Source organism: Chlamydotis macqueenii, chromosome 7 (assembly GCF_036417535.1).
Source record: "Chlamydotis macqueenii isolate bChlMac1 chromosome 7, bChlMac1.mat, whole genome shotgun sequence".
Lineage (NCBI taxonomy): Eukaryota > Metazoa > Chordata > Aves > Otidiformes > Otididae > Chlamydotis > Chlamydotis macqueenii.
Genome location: NC_141562.1, coordinates 19,035,028 through 19,058,394, shown reverse-complemented (window position 1 = coordinate 19,058,394; position 23,367 = coordinate 19,035,028). Strand labels below are relative to the sequence as shown.

Sequence of the window (23,367 nt, the reverse complement as noted above, 5' to 3'; positions counted from 1 at the left end):
GCCACCTGCTGTCATCTCCCAAAATAGCAGCTAAGACTTCTGAGAAAGCTCATGCTTTTCTCAGGACCTCTAATTAATTAATCATGACAAGTCCTCCTCCTCCTCCTCCTTCTACAGACATCCGATTATAGATCTAACATATTAACGAACCTCAGCCCCAAGGGGAGTCGCAGGACAGAAGCAGTATTTCCCCGGCCTCCCCCAGCCATGGTTTCCTGCACAGTGTCCTTAAAGGTAACACTGTCTGCAAAACAAAACCCAGCAGGTCAGAGCACTCCCAACCACGGGGAAACGAAGAGCACACAGTCAGAGTGACAAGTAAAAGCACATGTTCTGAAATCATGACAGACCATGCAAACAATGCTGACAGAAGTAAAAGTTCCTCACTCATGCTAACTTGAAATACTTGTTGCCTAGAATACATCCTGAAAGACTGCGGTTGTTGTTGTATCAGTTCACTGACCCTGAAAGCTGCCATGATAATCATCCCTGGTATCACTCTAGTAAGGCCTTCTCTCTCTTGCGCCACCCAAATACTGTCAATCAGAAATCCCGTCCTACTGACTTTCCTAATCTTCCTCCTGCCACGGGGCACCCAACTGTTCCTCTTTGAAGAGTTCCCACTGATACTGGGCTTCCAGCACAGCACACAAAGGAGCTGACAGCCTGATCCGCCTTAGCCAAAGGTGAAACTTGGGCAGAACAGAGAAGACTTGTCCAAGGTCACCCAGGTGACAAGCAGCCACCCTAAGAATTGGAAAAGGCCTCTCAGCCATGATGCAATGGTTAAGACACAAACCACCCCACAGTCTCCACATCTCAGTGTCAATTTAAAACCTCTGTACTGCCCCTTCCCTTTGCATTGCTCTGACACTCCTCTTTCGCAGCTCCCCTATACCCAGGCTGTTCTCATAAGTGCTTATTATAAACCCTGATTACAGAGGCCAGAAGGCACAGGAACACTAATCTCAGCTAATCGTTGGTGTTTGCAAGGCGGGGTTGTTGCAACGCAGGGCTCAGCACATTTCTCCATGACAGCTCCCATGGTATATAAAGAAACTTCTTGTGCTTTGAGCACTTTGAAAAGCTATTGCTAAGTGCCACAGCACTGTACAAAAGCGAGTACGTATAGGCATATCCAGTCAGCTTGCTCCACGCAACAGCATTACACTGCATGACAGTGAAAAAGAGGGAAGGTCTAGGAAGAAAGCATTGACCTCGGACACCGAGTGTCATAAAGCAGGCTCTTGGCCACGCCAGAGGCCTCCCCGCGGCCCAGGCCGAACCGCCTAACACCCCCTTAGCGCTCCCCGCCTGCCGCTGCCCAGAAGCCACCCCCTCGGCAAAGGGGGAGCGAGCTCCGCGGCTCCCGGGGCAGAGGGCTGGGGACGGGGCCACGGGACCTGAGGACGGAGCTGGCACAGTCACACCAGGCCGGGCAGGGTAGCAAAGCAGGCCTGGGCCACGGTGGTGGTGGGGGGCGGGGGCGAGGGGCTCGGCCCCGGGGCGCGGAAGGGCAGGGCCGCCGCAGGCGGGGCTGGGCCGGCCCGGGGGCGGCTCCCATGCCCCTGTCCCCGGTGGCGGGGCTGAGGGGCGCGAGTGCCGGGACAGGAGTCGAGGCGGCGGGGAGGAGGGAGGGGGAGGCGGGCGGCGGCCCTTACCGGCTCGCTGGCCGTCCCCTCCGCGCCACCGACCCGAGCGGTTCCCGCAGCTCAGCCCTCCCGACGGTGGCCGCCAGGAGCCGAAAAGCCCCCGCCCGCGAAACACCGCCCGTGACCCCGCCCCCGCCGCGCCTGCGCAGGCGGCGGCCGCAGCCCTCACCGCGCTGGTTCCGCCAGCCGGCCCGGGGCCGCCGCGCAGGACGGCAGCGGGAGCCCGGCCCCTTGGGGGTGTGGCCACCACCGCCCTTCGGGTGTGAGCCTAAAGTGGGGAGGGGGGCCTCCTCTCAGCCTCTCCTGACCAGGCGCGAAGTGTCGCTTCCTCAGCCGCGGCACCTCAACCGGGGGCCCCAGCAGCCGCTCCCAAGCCAAGAGGCTCTCAGGCACCTTTTCTGTCTGTAAGGTGCTGCACAAGTCTTTTCTTCTTCATTCATAGGTTTCAAGCTGTCATTTCCTCCCAACATAAAACCCCATTTTTTTTTTAGGATTTCTGAGCCACATTATCTGCCTTCCCCACGAAGGAAGCCATCATGAGGTCACTGTTAGGTACGGAGCGGGTGCGAAACTCCCCAGAGCAGCAGGCAGCAGACACGGCAGGGGCAGGGCAGCTGTGCAGCGTGCTGTACAGTAAGCACGGATGAGCCCCAGCCTGCCCCTGTGCCACTGCTCTATTGTCATTTTACACCAAGATAAGGTTCCTATTACTGCTCTGATAATTTTAATTTCACTTGAAGACTCTTAGAACTCTTACAACATTGTATATATAGTACTGTCACATAACTGCTGTGGAATGGCAATTCTCACTCAAATACCCCTCAGGAGTGTTTTCCCCTGCATAACGCTTCATAACAGAACTCAGTTTCAAGGTCCCTACAGCTCAAGAAATACTTTGAAAACACTTTTGGTGTGAAGTATCAGTGTCCAGAATTTAAAAGTAAGCATTTCTATAACTAGAAGCGAAGCTGACAGCTTACAAAAGTCAGGAGGAATGGTGACTCTTCAGCACCTCCAAAGAGATTTGTTTTATTTACAGATAAATATTTTTAATGTCCTAGCATTCAATCAAGTCATTCCATTGAATGACCCTAACAGAAACCCCTACACAGAGATCAAGTTGTCCTTTAGAATCTAGGGTTAAAAATCTTTACAGATTGAAAAATCATGAATCACTGTCTTCAAATACCTGCTTCTCTTAAAGCACAAAACTATGAGTCATGACAGGGTGTTGAGAGCAGAGCACAGCACCCATTTTATAGGAAGCACCCAGAAAAGCCCAAGCCCTTGGCCTTCTGTGATCACCCACTCCTGGAGCAAAACAGCAGGGTCTAAGACATAGGACAAGGGAGTTGAGAGAACTTTCACCGTAAATCAGTACTGAAGGTACTGTCTCCTCCAGTAACAAGGTGTGTGTGTGTGGGGGAATTACCTTGTGTTAAGGGAAGAGTGGAGCTGGAAAAATCTAGGAGCTTAATAAAACTGTATGTGTAACTTTCCCAAGCAAACCGCTGATAAAGCCATAAGAGGCCCTAGACGAGTGGTTCACAGCAAGACAGGCAGACTCCATGCGTCAGACCTAACTCCAACCCTGCTGGATAAGCTCAGGCCATACAGGAGCAACTTGAGCATCTGTGCTCTTGGACCAAAGCCCAGGCACAGCAGAACAGGTCTGGCCAGAGCTGGACTTGTTCATCAGCCTTTTCATACCACTGCTGTCCACAGCTCTGCTGCCAGCGCCAAGCTCTGCACTGCAAGGCTCTGTGCCTCACTAGTGCTCCCTACTGGTTATAGAAGCTTGACTTAACAGGGCGTTCCGACCAGGAAGAGATCAAAGCCAAACCCCAGTAAGGACAGTTATTCACACAGTACGAGACTCTCAAGCACTGCCACTTGCCAGTCTGGTTCTACCTGTCGTCTCACATTAAACGGTGACACTCTAGTTCAACTCTAAGCAGCACCTGCACTAAGCCACTTGGTAACAGGCAGTATCTCCTACCTAAACGGGCTAAGGCAGGTTTGTGCACGAGGTACATAAACTAGCAGCAGTCAGTCCCAGGACTGCACTCAGAACTTTGCCCTCCAGATACTAGCCTGTTTAGAAAAAATGGCAAAGGTCATTTAATTTCACTGGCCATTGTTCAACCTTCTCAAACCAACAGAAGACAACTAGCAAAGTAGGTATCATAGATATATTTCACTGCAGTTAGTGGTTGTATGTTGAAGAACAAGCGTTAACATGCCACAGTGAACACCAGAGAAGATGACATCCCCAGCAGAAACACAGCACTTCAACAACTTTCAGATTTCATAGTGCGTCACCACTGGTGGCTCTTTATTGGGGTCTCCTCCTCTCTCCAGGTACAGGTCATTGAAGGGATATTGCTTCGGTCCCTACAAGGAGAGACAAAGAGTGGCAAATTCACCAAGCAAATATAAGGATTAAGGGGAAAATGTCTCAACCCATCCCACTCCCATTCAAATTAAGGTTTGTGACTTATGACTTAAATTTCTATTTCTTAAGCGCTTCAGCGGGAATATTAAGAGTACAAGGAAAGTAAATTCAAAGATAGAGTTCTTTCTATAAACCCATGTCCTTTAAAAACATCAAGGTGGTCTTGCATTTAATTTTAACCAACAGTTCATCTCACAGCATGAGAATAATATATTGCAAAAGCTGTCTGCGTATTCAGTTGTATTTTTCAAAATACATTCCAAATGATCCAGATTATGAGATACAACTAAAAACACAAGGCAAGATAAGAGATTAAACATCTCCCTTGAGCAGATGCACACAGGGAAGGAGAATACCTAGACCAAAGAAGGGATACTGTAAGTATGCCTTAAAATCAGTTCCCTGTGAACAGGAACTGCTCTCTATGAAACAGAACCTGTGAGCTGAGCCAAGCCAACAACTCAGGCTGGACAAGGCCATAGGACATCCCTTGGCCCATCCTCTGCCAGCAGCAGGGTTTTGCATTCACACTCCTCACACAGCTTCAGCAAAACCACTTTTTGGCATCAGCAGTGACAAGAAACACAGCTCCTTTTCCTCCTTTTCCACAAGGGTGTCACTTACCACAGGCCTGTAAGATGGATAGATCTCTCCTAAACAAAACATGATCAGCATGGTACTCAAAAAGATAAGAAAGTGTTTGCGCATGGTGTGCCAGGGAACTGGAGTGGGGGATGTATCAACGCGGTTCCGAATATACATGTCAAAGTCCCAGTGCATCTAAAGAACAAAGGAAAATCACTGAACATTTACCAACAGTGATCAAGTTGCTTTTATCAAGGGAAGCAGTGCTTTATAGCATTCACAAAAGTGCCAGAAGCTGTTTCGTCTCCACCTCACAAGTGAAGATAAGGCCACAGAGGCAATAAGTGATTTACCTAGTCACAGCAAGTTGTCACTTACAGTAAAATTCAGGGCTCCAAATTCCATCCTATGCTTATACCAGGTAATATGCTTAATTATAGGATAGCAGCAGCTTTTATTTATATACATAACCACTCCACCTTAGATTTGTTCCCCAGCACTGTTGAAAAGGCATGGTATAAATCAGTACCCTCATTTATGGAAGTTCAGTCACACACCCAAACAGAAGCAGCAGTGTTACTTCAAACAAAGAAGCAACTACCTGCTTGGAAGCTGACTGCACAAAACAGGTAGAGCACCTGCTGTTGTTACTCCACAGCAAGAGCAGAGCTGGTAGCAAGCTAACGGCCTTCCTGATTGAAGCAGAAGGGTATTTAAGCTTCTGCCTTGAAGTATACATAGAGAAGTCTCAACCATGTTCTGTCTATAGTCTTCTTTCATATTAACGAAAACAGAGAACTCATTAATTTGCAGCTGAAGTACTGCCCCTAGCTCCCCAGCTTTGCTCTTTGCAAGTAGAGCTGTTTGCTATCAAACCCAGAGAGCCAGTCTGAGCAGAATTCAGTTGCCTGACACCTGCAACACACTAGTATATTCCACTTGGTCCCCCACTGCCAACCCCATGAGCAAGGGTACCTATACAAACCTTCCTGTACCAAGCACCACAACAACACAGAATCACCATGGATTTTTTCATGTTCTTCTGAAGTCATTACAACATGCACTTTACTGTGGTACATATGGTATGATGCTCTGGCATGTTTATACTATGATATATTACACACACACACTTACATAACATAACTTACATGATATTACACACACACTTTTAGTAAGGAGAGCTCAAGTCAATTACCAAGTTCAGCAATCAGTTAGATTACAGTCATTCACAGAAAGACCATGCACTAACTGAAAAGTTACTCCTGACAAGGAGCTTGAGGAACTTAAATTTCGAAAATTAACATAGATGCTCTATTCATTCATTTGTCTGAAGGATATCTTGCAGACTTTCTTCAGAGAAAATCTCTTTATTTGTATGCTATCCCAAAATAACCCTGGAGTAATAAAGCAACAACGGCTACTTCCATTGTAATTTAAAAGAACCCTACTCAAAACAATGGCTTCTTTACCAAATTATTCTCAACTAAGCTCTCACACTAAGTCAAATCAGGCAAAGAAGATGGAAGAGACTTAAGTTTTTAAATCCTCCTTCCTCATATGTAGTAAGATGTTACTATTCCTCAGCACTTTCAAAATATTTACCTTGATGGCCTTAGCCTAAGTTTCCCTACAACTGACTGTCTCTGGTTGCATAGGCAACACACACCTGCACATGGGGATGCAACTACACAAAGAATTAAACAGAAAGCACTAGAGATGTGAACATTAGTATTTAGTAACAGTAGCATTGTAATCATAATGAAAAGTGCTACTAGCATTCCTACCGGCTCTCCCCAGTTATGCCTCATGTCTGGCTGGTCCCACTGGTACCAAGGGTCTCTCTCATGAAGAGACTTATCAGGGAGCTTGGGATAGTCACCGTACCTGTAAGAAACGGACAAAACCCCAAACATACAAGAAATCTGTATTAATTTAGATACATTTTGTAGGAGATGCTATAGAACAGGCCTAGGGAAATGAAAGACTTAAATACTACTTTGTTTTTATAGCTCCTATGTATATATTTTTTAAACACATACACACAACTAGCACAACAGTCATCACCTTGGTACCAGTCATTGTAACAAACAGCATTCAAAGTGCTCTTTTGGGCTATACCTGCTGGAAGAAAATGCAAGCTTAACTGAAATACAGAACTCTAGTTGTCTAGCACTTTGCACATGTCAAAGTACCTCCCAACATTTAAACATCTCCTGAAATCTGTTCCAAAGACAGCTTTCAGTTCATCCCTCTCAGCCCTGTATTATAACATCACAAGAAGTCTCTCATCCAACATTTTATTCACACAGGCCTTCAACTCATTGCATTTGGTCCTGAAAGCACACTGATGGGTGCTTTGAAAGCCCTAAACTCAAAGCACAGCATCTCCAGGCATTCAACAGAGCCTGTCAGCCTGCAGCACCTCCCCACAAAGCCGGGCGCTGCTGGCCTTGGCCTGCTCCCCGGCTGCAGGGGCATGGGACGACCCCAGCTCACCCGAAGCCGTCGTCGGGGTAGGGCTCGTAGTCTTCCACCCGCATGTTGTACTTCTTTGCAGCAGCTGCCCTCTCCTCCGGCGTCCGGGGGTACGGCCCGGGCATCAGGTCCTTGGGCAACCCAGAGGCTGGCGGGAGAGCAACCGGGCAGAGTGGGCGCAGGCCCCGCCGGCAGCCGCAGCCAAGCCGGGGAGGTCGCGCCGCCCTCACACCCCGGCTCCGGAGCCCTCGGCCCACCGCCCCAACGACACCCGTCCCGCCGCCGGCCGAAGCTCCCTGCTCCCATCTCCCCGCTCACCCGCCCGCGCCCCGACGGGCACCACCGCACCGGCCCGCGCCACGCACAGCCGGGCAGCCGCCCGCTGCCAGAGGACACCGCGGAGCCCAGCCGCCGCCATCGCCTCCACCGCGCAGGCGCGGCCGACGGTGGCCGGTAGGGACAGAAGTGCTCGGGGGGCGAGGCGACCGCGGCAGCGGGGCTACCGTTTGGTGGGCGTGGTTAGAGCGGGAGGCGGGGCGCTGCAGGGTACAACACCCCCCCACCCCCCGGCATTAATTGATCGGCCGCTGTTGTTATAATAGTGACCTAAGAGCAATGGCTGAAGGGGCGCGGGTGCGGTATTTGGCTCTGGCTGTCACCGCCCGAAGCGGGGTAACGGGATCGCACGGCAGGCATGGCCGCCCAGAGGCGGGGCAGCCGCTGCGGAGCAGTCGGATCGGTGCTCGGTCGGGTCGGTGCTCAGCCGGGTCGATGCTCAGTCGGGTCGATGCCGCGGCTGGCGGCGTTATGCAAACTGCCTTCTTGGTACCAGTGTCAATATTATTAAAGTTAATACCCAAACGTAATCATCTTGTCTCCATACAGCCAGGGAAACACGCACGGCTGAAGTGGCGTGTTAATTTCGTGATGCTGTTCCTCAAACATAAGCGATATGTCACTGTAGATAAAATCAATATGAACATTAAAGGATTTTGCAGTTTACTTCATTATGTAAACTCTGTGGTAGTTGAACTCATTTTCCTTCAGTTATTCACATCAGCCGTAATGGGTAATGTCTCTAAAATGATCTCCATTATAAACCTTTGCAGATCAAAGACTATCATGGACAATTTGTCATTAAAGCCATTCCTTCTAATAACAACATTAATCCTAAACCTACTAATTGAATGAAGACAGTGATAAACCACAACAATACATCTGGGATCCAGCGTGCCTGAGGCGGAGGCATTGTTGCAGGCTAGAATAGGATCCCTTCACTTACCCCAAAGAAAGGCTGTGTTGTGTCGTTTTAGGGATGATGTCTTAATTCAACCAACTCCCATATAACCGACTGTGCAGCGAAGTTTGTGTCAGTCACAGGCTCAGATCATGGTCGGCTGCTCCTTACATCGGCTCTTCACCGCTGGGTATTTACTTTCTGAGTTACATTTGAGCCTTCCACAGCTGTGGCACAAGCTTTCTAAGCACCCAAATACGATTGCAAATACATGGTAAAATTTTTTCTTAACCTGTACAGGAATAGTGCTGTAGATTTAAAGGGTGATGGAGCACTAATTTTCCTAGAAACTAAGCACATTAATAAATTTTGGAAGGACAGAGGAAAACAGATTGCATTATTCTTATGAAGGTAAAGCTTTTCGCAGCCAGAAAACCACTAAATGCCAGAGACCAAAATTTTCTCAAGAGCTGCTGCCTCATGTGGCACTCATTCTTGGGAAAGAGCAATGATTGTTCTTGCTGCTTCCAGATTCAAAGCAAAATGTAGATTTGTCTTATTTAATAAACATATGCAAAGAGAAAAAATCAATAGCTCCTGCCCTAGGCATGCAATTCATGAAAACTTGCTAAAACGATGTAGTTACACATCGAAAGGCGGGTGTTAGTTTCACCATACGTTTTTTCTTGTAGCAAGTGTTAATTAAACCTCTAGTTTTCAGGCACGAAACACAGCTGTGCACTTAGATTGAGGACAACGGGCAGTTTGCTGGCTTCGTTCGGAGCACGGCAGCAGAGCAGCTCCCAAAGAGCAGCGCGCACGCGTCCTGTCAGCTGCCAGCGACCTGGAGGGGAAGGGGCTGCCAGCTGAAAGCAGGCAGAGTGGCCTAGGACTCTGAGGGCCCACACATGGCCGTGCTGGCACAGCTGCGCGCTGTACAAGCGATTTCAGGGAGGAAGCCAGGCCTTCCTGGGCGGCCAGTCGCCATCTCGGGGCGGTGGCCTGGCCTGCCCTCCCGGGGCCCGAGTCCCCCACGTCCCCGCCTTCCCAGACGAGCCAGGTTTTCCCCGCACGGGCTTCCGGCTCCCACAGTTATCCAAAAACCTTGGAAAAGGCCAAAACGCGGAGGGGAACAGAGGCCGCCCCCGACCTCCCTCCGCGCGGGGGCGCTGCTCGCCGCCGCCCCCCTCGCCCATGGTGCCCCTCCGCCTCCCGCCTTCTCCGCTCGCTTCCGGTGTTGCCACGGGAGGACAATTTCCGCTTCCGGCTTTCTAGTTCCGGGTTCTCCGGTGGAGGCGGCGATGGCGGCGGCCTCCTCCTCGGCGGCGGCCGCGGGCTGCCGGGAGGGCCCGGCGGTGGCGGCAGCGGCAGCGCCCGGCTGGAGCGACTCCCAGTTCCGTCGTTACTCCTTTGAGACGCGGCCCATCCCGCGGCTCAGCCACAGCGACCCCCGTGCCGAGGAGCTCATCGAGAACGAGGTGCGGGGAGCAGCGGCGGCCCGGCCCGGGGGCTGCGGCGGGGCCGGGCGTGCTCGTGCTCCGCGGCGCGAGGGCTGCCAGCCCTGCCCGTCAGGCCGGGCAGAGCAGGGCAGAGCGGCTCGCAGGGTGCCGGGCTCTCCCGGGTCCCGGTGCCGGGTGCGCCCACCTCCCTGCCCCGGCTCTGCCGGTCTGTACTACAGGCTGTCTGCCGCGGAGGGCCCGCCGAGCCCCCCTCCCCGCGCGGGCTCGGTCGTTGCCGCTGTCCCGTTCCTCCTAGTTGCCGTAAGACAATTCTTTTCGGTACCGTAGCGTTGAGTTGTGAAATTTGCAGGAAGAGGTTGCTTTAAGTGCTTTGCTTTCCGGATGTAAATCGTGGAAATGTTGTGTATAACCATGGGCACGTGTTTTTTATTTTCTAAGTGATGGGAAGGTTGCCTTGCAGTAGTGGCTCTTGTACTGGTTCTGGACAAGCTCAGTCTCATTTTGGTAAGGTTACCACTTGACTATTTTTAAAGAAAGTGTGCAAGAAGAGAAGTTGTGCATGTACAGCTTGGAAACATAGCAACTGTCATTTTTGTTTAGGTTACCTACTATTTATAGATGAGGAGATAGGTGATGTCCTTTGTCTTCCTTCTGCAGTGGTTCTTTTTTTAGTGTTTAGGAGAGATGGGGTAATGCCAGTTTTTTGATGGCTGGAGGTTATCTGCAATCCTCTGAGAAAAGAGATGAGTGTTGTCTCTGTGAATTCAGAGCTGTCTTTTTGCCAGCATTTGCCCCTTCACAGCTGAGTCTGGAAGTGACCAGATGGAATCTACTGTGTTTCCTTGCTACGTGGCAGGACCAAGTAGGCTTAAAACTGTTTCCATCTAGTGTTTGTCTAACCTCACGTGTTAGAGATTAGCGAAGTAGATAGTGGAATCTGTCCGACTGCTGCCAGGAGCTTGCTGTAGGAGCAGGCCACCACTTTCTGAAATCTTCCTATCATGTTTTGCTTGTTTTTCTCCCCAGACTAAGGTATCTGATTACTCTGAATGCCTTTTGCAATTCCCTATTTTTCAAAGAGAGTTTCTGTTGTTGCAGTAATGAATGTGATCGTTCTCAAGTTCAAGAGGTCCTTGAATCAATAAACTTCCTGTTTCTCTCCAGGAGCCAGTGGTGCTGACAGATACAAATCTGGTTTATCCTGCTCTGAAATGGGACCTGGACTACCTCCAGGAAAACATTGGCAATGGGGACTTCTCAGTGTATAGTGCCAGCACACACAAGTTTTTGTACTATGATGAGAAAAAGATGGCAAATTTTAAGAACTTCAAGCCCAAGTCGAGCAGGGAAGAGATGAAGTTTGCAGAGTTTGTGGACAGACTCAAAGAAATACAACAGAAAGGGAGTGCTGAGAGGTAAGTGATGTGTGGAAGTGTCTCCATTACTGCAGGTCTAAGTAGGGGATAAGTTTCTCTTCAGTGACTGCTGATAATTAAAACCTCTCAAACCTTTCACTTTTTTATAGTGCTATTTTTCCTTCAGGGCTTCTAGTTGACAGCAGCCTTGTTACCTGATTAAAAAAGTCATACTGTTGGTTAATGAAGCTCTTCACATTTTGTGCAGAGATATCTTTTTTGTTGCTTTTTTTCTTCTCTGTCCGAGGTGGGGTTTGGATAGAGAAAGTCTTAAGCTTCACTTTCTTTTGTCAGACTATTGTATTGGTAGAGGAGCTTAGTTATTGGATGAAAAGGTACAAGCTATAGCACTCAGCTTTTTATACAGAATACCAGGGCAGCTGGTGCTAACCCTCTTTCAGAAAGGTGAGAAAAGGTTGCGTATGTGCTGTGTATTTCTTGACAGTGATGGCCTACACCGCTAACAGACCTGTAAGTTATTGAGAGGAGCCTCATGTTTATACAGAGTATAACTGTTAGCAACTGGACTTAAACCCTTAGTTAATTTTATCAGTCACTGTCCCTCAGGACTTATGGGTGCTTAGTTGTGTCTTAATTGGAAGCTACTCTTGTGTCTGTGTCCACTTGTCATCTGTGCCTTTGTCTTCTTTCACAGCTTTGGACGTGCTTTCTCCAAGAGAGAAGGCAATCCTTGAGCTTAAAAATGTTTTTCTTCTAGCATTGCAGACAGTAGTCTGTTACACTGCAGTTGTTAATACAGATGTTTGATTCCTCTATGCCTAAACGTAAGCCTAGCTTTAAAGTCACTTGATACTGAAATGTGCTGGGTTTCCTGAGCCTTGTTTTGCCCTTATGCACTTCTAGTAGAAGAGGTAACTCTTATTGCAGATGAGTTACAGTGGTGGCATTTATCTGGGGATTATTCACGAGTGTGTTTGATATGTGATAGTGACCAGTCTGTTTACAGTTTTTCTCCTGCACTGTGAGGGAATTGTTCTTGCTCTAAAATTTTCTTTTTTTCTCTTGTGATTATTTAAGCAGAACTGAGTTCTGTTCCTTTCTGTACCAGGAAATCTTTCAGGAAAGTTTGGGGACTTTTTGAAACTGTTTCCTTCCATGACTGCTTATGCTGTGTGGTGATGGAACAGAACCTCTAGGAGTTATGTCTCTTCGTTTTGAAATCTTTCTGAAGAGATGCAGAGATATGTCTTCATGTTCATGACAAGGCTTAATACTTGATTTCTACTTGTCTCTGGGAAAATACAGGCTATATCTGCAGCAAACCCTGAATGACACAGTTGGAAGGAAAATTGTGGTGGATTTCCTTGGCTTCAACTGGAACTGGATTAACAAGCAGCAAGGGAAACGTGGCTGGGGTCAGCTGACTTCTAACTTGCTTCTTATTGGCATGGAAGGTAAGCAGTTCTCTCTGACTGGAGGAGAAGGGGAGAAGATTTGGTCAGCAGTTCAGTATTTCAGTTTCAGAAGATTTTTCAAAGGGATTTTCCACTAGATTGTAAGTGTTCTTTCAGAGCTGGCAGTTTAAAGCCAGCTGGGTTGGGAGTGGACTGTTGTCACAACTTAACTTGGGTTATAGAGTGGAAACAACCAAAGGAATAGCCTGTGTTTCCCCAGGGACTTGCTGTGAAAGCCTGGATGTAATCTGCTTGTGGAAAGGCTCTGTGATGCTGGTAGGACTGTGTTTTCAGTAATTGCTAATTATATTCTGAGACCTATTTATTGTTTGACTGCTTGAGATGCTGAAGATTTAAAATGCTCAGAGTCTCCAGATTTAAAATGTAAAAAGGGTTTGCAACATGAGCGAAGTTAGTCTTCTGGGCTTTTCTTGGCATGTCCAATGTCTACCCAGGAGGAATTGTTGATTATTCTGTGAAGTATTTGTTCTTATTTGAGCTGGTACACTGTGGTGAGGAATTCTCTTTCAATTAAGAGGTTAATTTCTTCTTGGAAGGTTGGAGGGCACTGGAGAACTTGAAGATGGACAAATCATAAAAATAATCTGGATTCATTGGAATTTCAAACCCATGTAGAGACTGACTCATAGGCAGGTGCCTTAGAAGACGGAGGTACTACTATGCTGTTGACAAGGAGAGCGTTCTAGTAGAAAGTAATCTCAATAACCGAACAAGGAATATACACAGTTTTGTGGAGTGGGATGGCCTATAATCATTCTGGCAGACACGTCCAATTATAATTGTTCAATTATAATTACTTGGCAATTCATGACTGCTCAGTTCTGACAGCAGATGTTTTTCCCCTTTGCAACCAGACATACTCAACTTACAGTAGTTTTTCACTGGTTTTACTAGCTGAGAGAAGAGAAACTCACATAAAAGCATTGCAGCAACATTTCACTACAGATCATAATATATCACTAAAATCCTACTACCAACAGGTTATGCACAAGAACCAAGGAACTGTCTTGAACCTGTGGGTGCTAGAAAAAGGAGGGACTCTAGAGGAGCATGTGATTGTATGATCTATTTCATGAAGTTATGGGATTAACTGTTATCTTAATTCTCTTTAGTGAAAATACATATAAAAAGACAGCTAAAAGGGTAATATCTGAATTGGCAAACAGCCTGAAAAACATAGTTGAGAGGAGTACAAAATGGCCCACTGTATTTAAATACTTGATTAAATTTAAGATCTAGTGGTGACAGTCAAGCTTTATAACTTTAATAAGACTCAGAAGGTGCTATTGGGAGCCCCAATGACAGAGATTTGTTTACTTGTTTTCTTGCAAAACTACTAGGACTACTAGGACTTTTTTTCAAAATCAGACTGTTAGACTCCTTTTATGTAGACTAATAACTTCTGAAAGTCCATTCCACAACTTCTTGTCTAAAGAGTGTTTTATAAAAAAGCTTCCTGTCAACATTCACCATCTGCTGTTCATGGAAACAAGCTGGAAATCCTGATCCTGTAGAGCATAAATTGCTGAATATGGATTAAGAATGGAAATTAAGTGGAATAGCAACTGCTTAATAAAGGCTGACTGATACAGTGATCAGTTTGTAGAGTTCCTGTGGTCATTTTCCTTGTTTAGTTTTCTGAATATGTGTGAGTGTATTTACTGTTTCCAGCAAGGAATATAACTTGCTTCTGTCTTTCATACCTGTACATGAGAGTGTCTTGATTATCATATTTTCTCTCTGTGCAGGGAATGTGACACCAGCTCATTATGATGAGCAGCAGAACTTCTTCGCTCAGATTAAGGGTTACAAGAGGTGTATTCTGTTCCCTCCTGATCAGTTTGAATGCCTCTACCCTTATCCTGTGCACCATCCGTGCGACAGGCAGAGCCAGGTGAGAGTAGCAGATCTGTTCTCTGCTCCATGCAAAAAAAAAAGGGAATTTGTGAAGATGTTGGGTGGAAGGAGGCTGCACTGGAATTCAAGCTGCATATCACTTGCTGAGCTTTTGCAAAACCTGTGTTCAGATCTATATCTGATGAATACATCGAGACCAGCCGGAAGACTGGTGTTTGTCTCTGGTCCTGCCTTGCAAGTGCTACAGCTATAAACATCTCCTCCTTACTGATAGCACAACTGGAGTTGCTACCTTCTATGTTCTGTTTCATTGATCACTTGGTCAAACACAGATTTGCTTAGAGACAAATTGCAGGACTCCTGTCTAAGTTGGTGGTACTGTAGGACCTCGCAATGGAGTTAAGACATGAATGGGAATGTAAAAGCCATATAGGGAAGATCAAGATGATTTGATACTGACAGCCAGTAATGAGGACTGTCATTGCAGGAAGTTCTGAGTTTCTTAATGTTTTTCTTCTCTTAGGTGGACTTTGACAATCCTGACTATGAGAAGTTTCCGAATTTCCGCAGCGTGGTTGGCTATGAGACGGTGGTGGGGCCAGGGGATGTGCTATACATACCCATGTACTGGTAAGAAGGATGGCGGAACTATACAGTGAACAGCAAACAGAGGTTTAAAGGATCTTCTGCTTCAAGTGTTGCATTGGCTCTTAAGAGAATTTTGTTTTGACTTCTCCAGCAAGTATGATATTTTCTGTGACATCTTGGGCCCATCTGCTTCTACTTCCTATCTGTTGGATGGGAGTGGTAATTCTCCCTGACACTACATTACTGTGGGAGCACTCCACTAATGTGTGAGAAAAGGATCTGTGTTTAAATAAGGACAGCTTTCCAGAAGTCCTGAGATCTTAATGATGGAGGTATAAGGCAAGGCTTGTCTGGTGCTGTCTGAACTTATCCATCCCAGGTATTTTGCTATAAGCTACAGCAATAGTTTTTCTTTTTTGTGTGGTTTCCATGCAGGTGGCACCACATTGAGTCTCTCCTGAATGGCGGGATTACCATCACTGTGAACTTCTGGTACAAGGTGAGTACAAGCACTTTCCTGCACAGCTTGGATAGCTCTATCCCAGAGGGTTTTTTCAGGTAGAGGTGTATTGGCATGTGTTGTCAATATGAAAACTTCATTGCACCAAATCCTTTGCTTTAAAGCTGAAAGCTACTTTCTCCCTTTCAAGTGATGTGTGAAGAACTGGGTGGCTGGGAGAGGGAGGAATAATCTGCCAATTCAGGAAGCTTGCAAGGAGCTATTTTTTATATTTCAGGGTGCCCCAACCCCAAAGAGAATTGAATATCCGTTAAAGGCTCATCAGAAAGTGGCGATAATGAGGAACATTGAGAAGATGTTGGGAGAAGCCTTAGGAAATCCACAAGAGGTACAAAAAAGAACCATATAGTCACTGCTGTTGAAACTGTTGTGGCTTAATGCAAAACTCGAGATGCCAACTATTTGGCTCTGCAGGTGTCACAGTGAGGGTAGGAGAAAACAGGGTTGCTCTGTTGCTGTGAATGGTTCTTCCTGCTGTCTTCAGGAGGTCCTTTGGATACAAAAAGGCAAGCTCTTTAAATTATAATTCTGGAGAGGACCACTAGAAACAATGGACTTAATTGTTCTGTATGTGGGGGAAGGTATACTTTGACTTTGGGCACTGCCAGGAAAGTGTTGCTCCCAAACTCTCCTTAGCCTTCTGTGCAGCAATGATACCCAGTATTTGAAAAAAAAAAAAAAACAAAAACAAAAAAAAACAACAACCCACTGTTTTACCTGTTAAATCTAAATCTCTTAAATAAGAGAAGTCTCTTCTATTAAGTTGTGCACTTTGCCCTTAACATACGTCTTGGTCATCTCTGAATTCTTCATAATTTTAACCAACTGGTATTTCAGAAAAACAGATTGAAGTACTAAGAGTATGCTTTTGAAGATCTGCCAATCTGAAAGTGGAAATACTGGATCTGAATAGAAATATTTTCATGGTTTATAACACTCACCACTGTGCAGGAGCTCTGCTTTAGCATGCCTCTCCCCTGAGATTTTCCTACTGCAATAGCATGCTGGACTTCCCTCAGCGATCAGGCAGTGCTGAGAAATGGGAATGGTCTTGACTGGAAACAAAACTTTAGCAAAATCGTCAGTCCTAGCCATCCTTCCAAGTGATCCCAAGAACCAGGGAGGATTCAGTGAGTAAGAATGTTCCTTCTCTGCCCTGCCAAAAGCAACTCCTGATGACTGTTGACTGCTTTTAATAGCATCTCCTGAGAAATCACACATCTAGGGTGAGAAGTGAAAAAGTTTCAAATAAATACCATGGGTGCAATGTTTCGGTGACAACTGAAGTTGGGTGTTGGCGGAGAACTCTATAATTTTGGTAGGGTATTTGAGGATGTGCTCAACGGTGCCCCAGTGTTTTATTATAAAATACTTTGAAGCTGATTTGGTGTATCTCAGGCTCAGTTTGCTGAGATGCTCTGCTCTGGACTGCTCAACTCATAAGATGTTGTGATGCAGAAGGAGCAGGCTCTGCAGCTGCCATTTCTGTGTAACTGTCCCGGCTAACGATCTGTTTTTGCTTTGAACAGGTGGGTCCCTTGTTGAATATGATGATTAAGGGACGGTATGACTAATGCCTGGCTACTCGGGTGACTGATGTTGGAGCTGCTTTGTTCACAAGCAATGGAAGATACTGAGCGCTAGTATTGCACGCAGCACTTAACAGACTGATGGGTCTCCTGGCCCATCCCTGCCCCACTACAATAAAGGGGGCTACTGGAACTGCAAAACCATTAGTACCCCATTCATTCTCCACTCTCATCTAACCGAACCTCCCAAGAAAGAGTCTGCACTTACTGGAAGCTGGATTCATGCTCACTAACTTGTTTTTTCTCCCTCTGCCCTGTTTGCCACAACAAGGAGCATGGCTTCTGGCACTTGATGTGTTGCTTCAGGATTTTCAGACATTTGAAGAAGAGCTTGGAGGAGAACAAGGAGTGATCTTGTTTCCTAAACCTCTTGGGGTTTGGGCCTCCTGGCTGAGTTTGTGTTGGTGCCTGCAGTGGATATAAGATGGGAAGTGATAGGTTTCACAGACCTCTGTTGTTAGAGGACCTGTCTATGCTCAAGTCTGGCACCTTTTTGTGTAATGGAAATGAACATGTGAGATGGCCTGTGTGTGGTGAGCAACTGGACAAATTATTCAGTTTCTTCAACTTAAGACATCTATGCTTTGGACTTAGTACAGGGTAGAGATCAGAGTGAATTCACCTAGTGTGTGAGCACCAAATCCTATACTCTCCAGATAACATCTGTGTTGTAGAAGTCTAGATAAACCTCCTTTCTGACAGCTTTCTCTGGGGAGTGAAGGCTTCTCTCCTGCTCTTCTGAACCTGCAGCATGGTTAAAAGCAGATGTATTGTTATGAAGGGAGATGCATAAATGCCAGGGCACTCTTCACATCTTGAATGATTAAACCGCATTTTTAAGATAAATTCCCCAGAGGTGCTGAGCTAAACTGTCAAAATGCAGTGTCAGATAGGTACAGAGCCTCCCTATTCCCCACCAGGGGTGCTGGCTCCTCAGACTAACATGGGAAAGTGCCCTTTTTACTGAAACTGCAAGAACTCAAGTGTGTGTGGCTGCACACAAGTGCGCATGTTTGTGTGATGTTGTGTGGCTCCTGTCCATCAGGTAAATCCATGCCAGTGTGTGGTTCCCTTCTTTGTACAGTCATGTGAAAGAGGTCAGGGCTTTCTGTTTAAATGCAGTTAAGTTTATCTTGGTTATTCTTATGTTCCAGAAGTTGACACGGCAGACTGGGAAGTGACAAGACCAGGGCACAAAAACCAAATAAGCCTCTGTTTAATAGCCCTCAGCAATCTCCCTGAAAAATCATTTTGCTTTCCTCCTCCTCTTCCATGTAAAAGCCTTAGGCTCATATGGAGGCTGGCTTTTTATTCCCTGAGGTGTGCTGCACTGCTGTCTCTGGTTTGGGCGGTGGTGCAAAGGTCTGGTGTATTTGATGCAGTTGTAATGGGTCCCAAGATCTAGAGCAGGAGAAACTGTTTCATCACCCATATATCTCACCCCAGAGAATAGTGGGGAGATTATTCTGTTGAGACTTCCCAGCATTTTCCCTGTTGTTCTTTGGGGCTTTTTCTGACATGGGATTCTGATAAAAGTTTTAAGAACTTCTCAAGCGCTCCCATCTCTGGCCTCGGGTCCCGTCTTTTGCTGGGACAGCTCATGCAGCGCTTGCAGTGAGCGTGCCTTGCACAGAGGTGAAAGGCTTCTCAAAAAGGAGGTTGCAGGGGCTAGTTTTCTGGCTACTTTACAGGTCAGAACAAATGAAGTGTAATTGGCAGCTGCAGGGTCCTTGTTTAAGAAATATGTCTGTGTCGCTGAGTAGTCTGACTGCCATGTTACTTGTTGCAGACTCTCCAGAGCTGTGGTTAGATCCAGACGAAGGTCACTCAGCTGGATACTTATCAATGCTCAGCCTTTGGGCAGTTGGGGAAGAAGGCTAAGCTGCTGACTCCGGCCAAAAGCAAGGCCTTCCCAGGAATCCTGGGCACATGCCCTTGGTTGAAAGATGCTGAAATGAAATCCCATCTCTGTGCTATTTATTCAGCACACAGTAGTCTCCAGTACTACTTGTTAGACGCCATCAACTCTTGAAGCTCAGGTTGGGAGTTCATATCCCATGTGGAGAGAGAATGGTACTTAGAGAACTTTAGGATCCTTTTTTTTCTTTATTTGCCAAAGGTCTAACTTTTAAAGTGTCTGAACAGGTTTTGCTGCACTTGACTTCGTGAAAGCTCATTTACAATGCACTGATGGACTGACTTCCCCGCCCCCCCCCCGCCCCCTTCCCTTTTCACCTTGTGCTTTCAATGCCCCTTGCCATGGTATTGGGAAGCTGTGTGTGTTCTCTGCTAGGGGTGTGTGTGCAGGGGGTGGGGTGTGACAAACACACGGTACCTTCTGAAGTGTAGTTCTTAAATACAACCGATGTTGAACAACAGAACTGTGTGGCTTTTGTTTTCTGAGTGGCGGTATAGGAGAGCCGTGTAAGGAGATGTGTGTATAAAGCTACCTTTCAGTCTTTCTAATAACTCCACTTGTGTTCTTCACTGGTGAAAGCTGCTGATCTCCAGAACTACCTTCAAAACAGCAAAACCAACTGTGTTACTGTGCGTCTTCCCAACTTTCCCCATACTACTTCCATAAGCCTGAAAGGAAAGCCGGGGATAAGATGGTATCCTTGAACCCTGTCAACAAGAAGTGTTGGTGGGGAGGGAACACTTCCTCTCCCTGCTGACCTAAGTGGTATCGCCATGCTCTGGTCACTGATGGGATGATGGAGCAAATACACTCAGGTCTAATGAGTTATATCAGTTGCTTATTCTTTGGGATATCTTGTCCTCCACGTGGTCCTTTATCCAATTCATACTTTGTTCAAGGAGATTTTGAGGGGAGGCTTCCTCTATGTACCTCTACTGTGTGGTAGCAGCCTTGGGTGGTGAAGTCCTCTACCTCATAATGACACAGGTTATTTTATGGTAATATTAACTCTACAGCAATCTTGTCATCTAACCGTCATTGAAATGTTGGCTAAATCTACACAAACTTCTAATATGTAGTAAAATAGGGAAGAGTTGAATAGAGTTTAGGGATGTTGGGAGTGGTGAGGGGAGCGAGAGAGACAGCTGTCTCAGCCTGGGATGTCAGAATTGACATTCTCTCCTCACACCCTTGGGGGACAGTGTGAATGTGGAGGGAGTAGAAAAGACAACTGGATAAAGTCTTCTGTGACCATGGGCATTCACCGTTCCCTGCTGTGCCTGCTGGGATCATCATCTCTGAACACACACTTGCTTCTGTTCCACTGAACTTAGTCGTCTGTTATGCCTGATCCGATGGTCTTTCTGTTGTGCACATGCCTCTTGGGTAACATGCACGGCTGGCACCGCAAAGCTCAGAAATGTCTCGGGTTGTGCAGAGAAGCAGCGGAAACCAAGGTATGAGAACTGTGTCATTTGAAAACCAGATCAGACTTGAAGATTTTTCACTTACACTTTTAGTCTTTTCTTGTTTGCTTTTATTACCTTAGGCTCTATAATACCTTTCTTCTCTTGTTTCCCCCATTTCCCTGTTCCTTGAAAAGTGAGATTTTTTCTAAGGAGAAGTGACCTTTCTCTTAATCCTTGTAGACTGTGGTTGCAGGATCTTTCCTGCAGAAAGAGAAGAGCACGAATTTTTATACTGCTGCACTATTTTATCCCCTTGGTGATCAGGGTCAGGCTCAGCTCAGTGATCACCCAGGAAACTTGGAGTGATAAAACAGGTCTAAGGTGAAGCCTTGGGTCAGGATCAGGGCTAGGATTGAGGAGGTATGAGACACAGCTGCGATGCAGGGGTGGTTTAACACAGGTTGAAGTGAAGGGGGAGACCTTTAGCATTAAAGCAGCTCTTGAGGGAAAGGGGCAGGCCTGGGCTGAGACTGCTGCTTTTCCTTACAGTAGCTCTTACCAATGAGCAAGCTGACCCTGAATGCAACTAACTGCTCTTCAAAGTCCTAGAATGGGGACGGTGCACGCAGTGTCGTGACAATCTCTTGGCAGGCCTCTGTGTTTATGTATGGTCAACCCATGCTGCTGTCCCAGACCTGAAAGCAAAGCAGCAACTGCAACAGCGAGTACTGCCGTTGCATGTGTTTTTTCAAAGCACTTTTCTCTAAGCCCCCCTGTATGTCACATGTGGTACTGTTTGGTTTATGCTCTTCATCTTCCATTCCTGTTTTGGAGATGGCACCTCTCCCATCGGTGTCCTGGGAAGTCCTGAAGTCACCATCTTCCCAGGGCACTTTTCTGCATTGGTGCTGACTAGAAGGAAAGGGAAAGAGAGGCTGTTACTGTGACAAACACATGCAAAGTAAGTTCTAATTACTGCCTTGCAAAGTCAAATATTTGTTGCAAGCAGAGGACTAATTGTGGGGGGAGGGAACGGAAGTCGAGGCTCTTGGAGTGTAAGTGGAACAGATGCCCGGACGCCTTGGGGAAACGCAGCTTTCCTCTACAAATCAGAGCTTTAAATTACAAGGCTTTTACCAACGAGAACAGTTGTGGGAAGTCGTCTGCTCTCATTTGCGTAATGGCTTCTGTCACTGGTGATTAGACACAGGATGAAGGAAAAGAAATTTGACAATTAGGAATGAGCGATCATTAATCAGAATCTTTGTTAGAAGGAGGGAAGGGGGGGAGAATATCCCGCAAACCATGGAAGCAACCACTAGAGCATTGGTGAAGTCCATGAGATTCGTAACTGTGAGTGCTACTGTTGTTCTACAGAGCCCCCTTTGCCTAGGTATGGAGCAGCAGCAAGGGTCTTGGCTGCGTTGGAAAGCTTGTGGAGGAAGGCAGCTAGGCAAAATCCTTCCTGTGCTATTAACTGATTCTGAGCTATGTGTTTAGTGAGCAAGAGAGCACATTTTGGAGCCCTCTCCTTGCCCAGTTAACACCTTGTGCTTCCTTCTCAGTGCCTGGCCGCAAGCTGCCAGCAAAAAATGCATAAACAACTTCTTAAATTTTTGCTGTCTGCTTTCCCCACGCCTTGCATGCAGCCTTGCAGTTTCTGGTGCAGAGGAGAGCAGGCACAGGCATGCAGAAAGATTAGAACGAGCAACAAGAAAGCAGTTCCACGCTCTTTTTCTGATAATGTCATTTCCTATGAGAGCAAGGAGGAATCTGATGGGCTGCATGACAGGTAAAGAAAAGGCAGTTGTGACTTCTCTGTCTGTCATTTGCTGGCTTAGCTCATCATCCAGTTGTGCACAATCCAGTACATGCATTTCTTTGGGTTTTGTGGGTTTTGAGCACATTACCAGTATATGTGAAATCCGGTACCTGTTTTTCCTACAGTTATTATTCAAAGTCTTGTCAAGTTAAACATTTTGGTGTAGTTTACACGAAGAGACACAGCCTCTGATTAGATCAAGAGCCATGATGACTTGGAAGGGAGGATGACAGACCATTTGTGGGGCATATAAGGTTGGTTGGTGCATCGCAAGACTTAAGCTTACTGGATTCATTGATTTCAGTGATGACTCCTATCTTTGCAAGGCTGGGTCATTCACTTGAGGCGGAGGTCTCTGTCAGAGTGATTATTCTTTCTGTGACTGGAAATCAAAGCAGATACCTCCAAAGGGGAGAGCTGAAGCCATATTGCCTCGTTCCCAGCTGGCTCAGAGCTCAAATGATAGCATCTTGGATTTTCAGCTTCTCCCCATGGCTAGCGTTGTTCGCCACAGGAACTTAAAATGAAAGAGAAAACAGCAGATATCAGGACAGGGATCTAACAGGACTCTTTAATCAGTGCTCATCATGAGAGAAGTTAGGAGAATCATCATTCACGTTATTTGGGGTGGGAAGATGTGGCAGGTAGTGACTTCTATCCCCTCTTAAACATATGATGAGAGGGCTACTTCTCATTCACAGCAACATTTAAAATGCATGTTTATTTTTGGAGGACTTCACCTCATGTTTTTTGTGGATGGTAAGGCAGCTTGTGGTGATATGGGGTTACTGTCAGAACTGACCTTACAAAATTAGTGTAAACCCAGAGAAATCCCAAACTTTGACACGGCAGGGTATTGCCCTTGCTGTTGGAAATGTCACTGTGCTGGCTGGCAGGAGCCACAGGTGTGATTTTTCATCTCTGAGTTTCAGTTGTTGTTTTTTTTTTC

The 23,367-nt window shown here is 46.6% G+C and overlaps 3 protein-coding genes across 10 annotated transcripts in view; 1 reads left to right on the top strand and 2 right to left on the bottom strand.

Moving 5' to 3' along the window:
• SEC31B (SEC31 homolog B, COPII component) overlaps positions 1-1,743 on the bottom strand; it is a 55,874-nt gene extending 54,131 nt beyond the window's left edge. For all 6 annotated transcript variants that reach the window (XM_086751735.1, XM_086751739.1, XM_086751738.1 and 3 more), the window contains exon 1: positions 1,662-1,743. The gene's annotated coding sequence lies outside the window, so the exon portion shown is untranslated. The remainder of the gene's footprint in view (positions 1-1,661) is intronic.
• Positions 1,744-3,829: 2,086 nt separating this feature from the next.
• On the bottom strand, positions 3,830-7,632 carry NDUFB8 (NADH:ubiquinone oxidoreductase subunit B8). Its single transcript, XM_086752621.1, has 5 exons — positions 7,486-7,632; positions 7,189-7,315; positions 6,477-6,576; positions 4,732-4,887; positions 3,830-4,046 (listed from the first exon to the last, which is right to left on the bottom strand). Exons 1-5 carry the CDS (start codon positions 7,583-7,585, stop codon positions 3,954-3,956), a joined length of 576 nt encoding a protein of 191 aa, XP_086608747.1. The 5' UTR covers positions 7,586-7,632; the 3' UTR covers positions 3,830-3,953.
• Positions 7,633-9,682: 2,050 nt separating this feature from the next.
• On the top strand, positions 9,683-19,650 carry HIF1AN (hypoxia inducible factor 1 subunit alpha inhibitor). Of its 3 annotated transcripts, none has more exons than XR_015259070.1 (9): positions 9,695-9,882; positions 11,029-11,279; positions 12,546-12,694; positions 14,464-14,609; positions 15,096-15,202; positions 15,596-15,659; positions 15,898-16,008; positions 16,518-16,810; positions 17,210-19,650. XR_015259070.1 is itself a non-coding variant. In XM_086752289.1 (8 exons), the coding sequence occupies exons 1-8, from the start codon at positions 9,706-9,708 to the stop codon at positions 17,252-17,254; spliced, it is 1,050 nt and encodes a 349-aa protein (XP_086608415.1). In that variant the 5' UTR covers positions 9,683-9,705; the 3' UTR covers positions 17,255-19,650. The 3 variants fall into 3 exon arrangements, 1 of the variants encoding a protein (XP_086608415.1); XR_015259071.1 differs by lacking the exon at positions 16,518-16,810 and adding an exon at positions 16,095-16,186; XM_086752289.1 differs by lacking the exon at positions 16,518-16,810 and having other exon boundaries at positions 9,683-9,882.
• Positions 19,651-23,367: the final 3,717 nt, after the last annotated feature.

Bases quoted from the DNA above. Each gene is read 5' to 3' on its own strand.
- NDUFB8 (XM_086752621.1), bottom strand. From the start codon at position 7,585: ATGGCGGCGGCTGGGCTCCGCGGTGTCCTCTGGCAGCGGGCGGCTGCC. The intron at 7,316-7,485 runs GTGAGCGGGGAG...CTCTCCCGCCAG, and splicing joins GCCCGTCGGGGCGCGGGCGG to CCTCTGGGTTGCCCAAGGAC. The intron at 6,577-7,188 runs GTGAGCTGGGGT...CGTTTCTTACAG, and splicing joins TACCCCGACGACGGCTTCGG to GTACGGTGACTATCCCAAGC.
- HIF1AN (XM_086752289.1), top strand. From the start codon at position 9,706: ATGGCGGCGGCCTCCTCCTCGGCGGCGGCCGCGGGCTGCCGGGAGGGC. The intron at 9,883-11,028 runs GTGCGGGGAGCA...GTTTCTCTCCAG, and splicing joins AGGAGCTCATCGAGAACGAG to GAGCCAGTGGTGCTGACAGA. The intron at 16,009-17,209 runs GTACAAAAAAGA...TGCTTTGAACAG, and splicing joins CCTTAGGAAATCCACAAGAG to GTGGGTCCCTTGTTGAATAT.